Below are 5,587 nucleotides of genomic sequence, written 5' to 3' on the forward strand. Positions count from 1 at the left end.
CGTGGTCTCTCAGTTTCTATCCTGATGCCCTAACCCAGTGGTGGCGAACCTGTGGCACGGGTGCCAGAGGCGGCACTCAGAGCCCTCTCTGTGGGCACACGTGCCGTTGACCCAGCCTCGACTCCCCCCACGACCCCCTCCTCTCCAGCAGCCCCCCTGAAGGAGAGTCACCCCTGAGCATGGCCCACGCGGAGCAGCGCAGCCAAGGACATGGCAGCCAGGCAGCATAGACAAGACTGCCCTCACACCCGATTGTGCACAGCTGATGCTGCAGGGCGTGGGCAGAGGGCGTGACCGCCATAGCGCTGCTGGGCTGCCTGGGCGATCTGTGGCGGGCCCAAGTCGTGGTGAGTGGCCCTGCGGGCAGGTTGGGCAGGGGATGGAGGGCGGAGCAGGGGCGGGGCAGGGGGTGGGGTGGAGGCGGGGCCAGTTTTTGGGCACTCGGTCTCTAAAAGGTTCGCCATCACTGTCATATTCTGTACATTCTTTTACCTTGTGTTTTATATCCATCCTTTTATTTTCAAACAGTTTGGTTTTTTCTATATAAATCTTTGATTGTAATAAATTTAAAAAATGAAAAAAGCACTAGGCTGAGGGCATTTAAAGCTGGATTTTGGAATTCTGGAATCTCCCAGGGGCCAAAAACAGGGAAGATTCTTTGTGCTGCCCAAAGAATTGGCCACAGTCCCTGCTGATCTGGGATCTTTTGTAAATGATAGATAGAAACGGGATGGGGTGGTGCTAAACAAATGTGCCGAAGTATTTTCCAAAAATGTTTCTATAAACAGGTAAATATCAGGTTAAGTTTTAACAACACATCTCTTCTCAGTCCCCACTTAAAATGATTATTGAGGACCAGGCTTTTCCATGGATCAGTTACACAACTCACAATATATCCCAGAACCAGGGGACACAATATTTGCATTTGCCCATACTCAGAAAACGTCATGACATGAGGTTCACCAGAGACAGAGAGAGAAAAAAAAACCTCAAACGCTTTTTTATTGAAAATGAAAAGCATGATAAGTAAAACTAGGAGATAATACATAATTCAGCAGTTAGCAAGCTTTGATACAACATTATCAGTTTCTAAATGCTAAGCCTTAGATTTCAGTCTAATCCCATGTCAATATATGCAGTTTTACCCTCTCTACAAGCACAGGCAGAAAGAAGCTGAGAAAAGTCTTTCTGTATAGGCCTCTCCTAAAAGCCAACAAAGTCTTCTGCCTGAAGTACTATTTAAGCAAGATTCCCTGCTCTGCTTGTGCTTAAGTTAGAGCTTTTTCCATTACTGGTTTGTTACTAGAGAATTCCACACAGGTTACGTGTAATACCCCCCCCCCCAAAAAAAAAGGCCTCCTCGAGCTGTCCTTCCTGGGCAGCTGACATGGTGTCTAAGTGATGCCACAGCAAAATGATGGGGGCTTTTCTCCCCACATGGTCTTTTGTTTTTTTAAATTAATTTTTACATTTATTATTTGCCCTCCCTCCAAATTTGATCCAAGGTACCATTTAGGCTTAGTGCAGCCTGAACATTTAGGAACCTTTCTCAACTCTGAATGATATAGAATAGAGGAAACCCTTTTCTTATTGCAGCATATGCATTGTTACTGTTAATTCCTTATATTCAGAAATCTGATTTTAAGAGAAAGACGCTTTCTCCAGATTGAACAATTACTTCACACCGTATCCATAAATATGGGGACGCATTACATATATGACCAATGGGCCTATGATGTGTTGCAAGTTCAGTTTAGAAAACCCCGTATTCTCTATATATTTCCAGCTCTCTTTTAACAAGGAGCACCCATCGCCCACATGTCCCCAGGTAGGGTTACAGACTTGTTGCCAGAAGTAGGTCCAGGTTGATCTGTCAGCTGCTACATGTTCCATGAAATAGTATACACCACCCTGGAAAAAGTAAAATAATACAAAAAAGAAAAAATATAAATCAGAACACTTTGAAATTACATAAAAAAATCACACTGTAATCCAAATTGTTCTTATATACAGTAACTTCCTAGCAAAATGAAACAATAATTAAATATAGAGACAAAATGAAACTGGAATGCAATTTATCCATTAATGATTTACAGGAGATTCAAGTTCCAGGAAAACTGAGAATTGGCCTTTTTTACTTAAGGATGGTGACAAAGTAGCTGTACCAGTTCAATATATTTCCACATATCAAACTCAAAATTTCAATAATTTATTCCTTTATTTATTTATATCCTTGTTTTATCATTTTTACAAATACCTCAAGGCGGAGAGCACATCCAACACACTTTCCTTCTCCTATGTTCTCCACAACAACAATTCTGTGAGGTGAGTTGGCCGAGGAGAGAAAGTGACTGGCCCAAAGTCACCCAGGTGGCTTTCATGGCCAAGACGGGACTAGAACTCAATACATCAAGATACGATGAAGGAAGCTGATTTATCTATTGTTAAATGAATAAAGAGATACACTTGACCATAAAGTCAAACAAGTCCTATTAAAGGACAAACAAGTTGTAATGTATGTACAGTAACAATTTATATTTGGATAACCATCCCCTAACTCATTTGTGCTCTCAATTCTTTCCACTCGAAAAATGCTACTTTTTATTGCGAATATCCAGTGAGATTGCATTCACTCTAGATACCATTATTATGAGAAAATTCCTTTCTAATAACTACTTATACAGATTCACAAGTTTAAGTGTTCATCTGTTTTCCTTTTCTTCTATACTAAAAAGTATCAAATGTTAGAGCTTCCTTTTTAAGGGAGTGTTCATTTTATCTGCCCTTCACTGCTTCTTCCTAAATTTATAGTATCCTTTTACGATGCAGTCACCAAAATTTCAAAGGAATGATGGGGAGAATAAAATAAGCCTCATGTCTTGACCAGCAGAAATGATAGAAGGATAATGTTTTTAACTCATTTGTTTAATTGGGTTGTCCTTATCTAGGTTTAGAATTTGTGCGGACATCCAATCACAGTTTAGGTCAAACCTATGCAGATTTTATTTTCCTGGGCTCCAAGATCACCGCAGATGGGGATTGCAGCCAAGAAATTAAAAGACGCTTGCTCCTGGGGAGGAAAGCTACGGCAAATCTAGACAGCATACTAAAAAGGCAGAGACATCATCCTGCCAACAAAAGTGCGTATAGTCAAGGCCATGGTTTTCCCAGTTGCAATGTATGGCTGTGAAAGTTGGACCATAAGAAAGGCTGAGCGACAAAATATTGAGGCCTTTGAACTATGGTGCTGGAGAAGACTCCTGCGAGTCCCTTGGACTGCAAGGCATTCAAACCGGTCAGTTCTAGAAGAGATCAACCCTGACTGCTCTTTAGAAGGCCAGATCCTGAAGTTGAAACTCAAATACTTTGGCCACCTAATGAGAAGGAAGAACTCACTGGAGAAGAGCCTGATGCTGGGAAAGATTGAGGGCAACAGAAGAAGGGGATGACAGAGAATGAGGTGGCTGGATGGAGTCACTGAAGCAGTGGGTGTGAGCTTAAATGGACTCCAGAAGGTAGAGGACAGGAAGACCTGGAGGAATGTTGTCCATGGGGTCATGATGGGTCAGACACAACTTCGCAACTAACAACAACATAGTAAGACAGAAAAATATAAAACAAGCACAGAGAACTGTGGATGTACTTTTTAAAATAGGGAAATGAGGACTTTTGGTTTTGCACGGTAGCGACCGGTCGCAGGCTTGTGGATTCTCTGCACCCCCGCAGCTAAGTTCGCCCTGCCAGGGGACCCTAAATGGGTTTAAGTCACCCCGGAGAGGCGATGAAGAAAGAAGGGTGCTCCAGCAATTCTGGAACGGTGGCGGCCATTCCGTTCAACTTGGGGAAAGCCTTCTAACCCGACAGGAGAAAGGCTGGCCATATTGTATCGACCAGCCCAAGCTACTTGCAACCGAAGTCCAAAAGCGCTAACCAGCACAACTGTGAACAGCGTGCTTGAAACTGGCTGAGGAATTTGATCTTCTCTTTTCTATTTTACATTTAATTTCCTGGAAAAGATCCCCAAGAAGCAAAATACTTCCGAAAGGGAGGGAGGGGGATTTCCGCCCACCCTTATACTAACGGAAGCGGCAAATTAATCTTTTTATGGAGGATCAAAATATATGGAAGTGAAATAAATATTAAACCTGAAACTTAAAACTTAAATCTGGATAAATCTAAAATTGTTTTAATGGTTAAGACTCTCATTTCAGAGATTATTGTTCATTTTGGAAATTGAAAAACAAATAGTTGCTGACACCTAGTGGCAGATGAAGACTATGACAGCTATGACTTTAATATAAGACTTGGCAAAATCTGGGAAAAGCTAATCTATGTCTGTGACTTTCAAGGTTTTAAAAACAAAAAACAGCTGTGACAAACAAAGACAATAATCTGGGCTGTAAACAAAGAGAGAATTATAAATTTCAGGAAAAAAAACTTTTTTGAACTATTTGGATTACAAATATCTACCTAATTGGGACTCTAAAGCTATTTACAGAGAAAAGAAAGGAAGAGGAAAACTCAAATTCTTGTCTATCATGGATCAGAGACATGTAGAAAGAACATAGCAAGAAAACATAAATATGTCACAGGAGGAGATATATAGTATACTGCAACTAATTCAAACAACAATGACTTTAAACCACTTACCAGAGAGAATACTTAAAAAAGAAACATTTGTTTGAATATGGTTAAAGAAAAAGAAAAGTTTTGGAATATATATGTCACTCTAAGAGGGATGAATTCTCTAAATATAATATAGTATGCTTTTTCCCCTTTTTTGTTCTCTTTCTTGATATGAGTAATATAAAAAAGTTGAAAAGACTTAGATAAAAGGAAATATTTTAGATATTTAAATGTGATTGAATTTAAGAAAGTTATAATGGATAAAAATGTTTTGAATAAGAGTTAAAGGACTAGATGACTAGATGTATTAAATGGAATGTTTAAAGATAAAACATATTTTTAATTATGGTTAAAAAGAGTAAGAAATTTAGGAAATAAATACATATTAGCTTAGGAGGGATATATATTTTAAGCAGTATGTTATTTTTTATGCTTCTTTACTCTTGCTTTTCTTTCTTTCTTTCTTTCTACTTTTATCTATTTCTTAAGAAATGTAAAAGTGTGAGATGGTTTATTATTATTATTATTATTACTATTATTACTATTATTACTATTATTACTATTATTACTATTATTATTATTATTATTATTATTATTATTATTATTTATTGAATTTATATACCTTACGGGACTCAGGGCGGTGAACAGGCGATAATAAAAACCACGATAAATATACACAAGTTTCTGTTCTAAAATCAAATTAAATAACAGGCCTGCTCTAAAAGTACCCCATACAAAACCCCCACTAAAACATAATCAAATGCCAGGCCGGCCGCACGGAATAGATGGGCCTTCAGGGCTCGGCGAATGAGGTGCAGGTCCGCAACTGTACGTAGGTCAGGGGGTAGGTCATTCCAGAGAGCAGGAGCTGCCACAGAGAAGGCTCTCCCCCTGGGGGTCGCCAGCCGGCATTGTCTGGCCGACGGCACCCTAAGGAGGCCCTCTCTGTGGGAGCGGACTG

The 5,587-nt window shown here is 39.8% G+C and overlaps 1 protein-coding gene across 1 annotated transcript in view; it reads right to left on the reverse strand.

Moving 5' to 3' along the window:
* Positions 1 to 1,002: 1,002 nt before the first annotated feature.
* Positions 1,003 to 5,587, reverse strand: part of LOC107298778 (methyltransferase-like protein 7A) — a 6,639-nt gene continuing 2,054 nt past the window's right edge. The window contains exon 2 of the mRNA XM_015828142.1: positions 1,003 to 1,911. Coding sequence (XP_015683628.1) covers positions 1,675 to 1,911 — 237 coding nt within the window. The 3' untranslated portion in view covers positions 1,003 to 1,674. The remainder of the gene's footprint in view (positions 1,912 to 5,587) is intronic.

This window comes from Protobothrops mucrosquamatus, unplaced genomic scaffold (assembly GCF_001527695.2).
Source record: "Protobothrops mucrosquamatus isolate PMUCROS unplaced genomic scaffold, P.Mucros_1.0 scaffold4272, whole genome shotgun sequence".
Lineage (NCBI taxonomy): Eukaryota > Metazoa > Chordata > Lepidosauria > Squamata > Viperidae > Protobothrops > Protobothrops mucrosquamatus.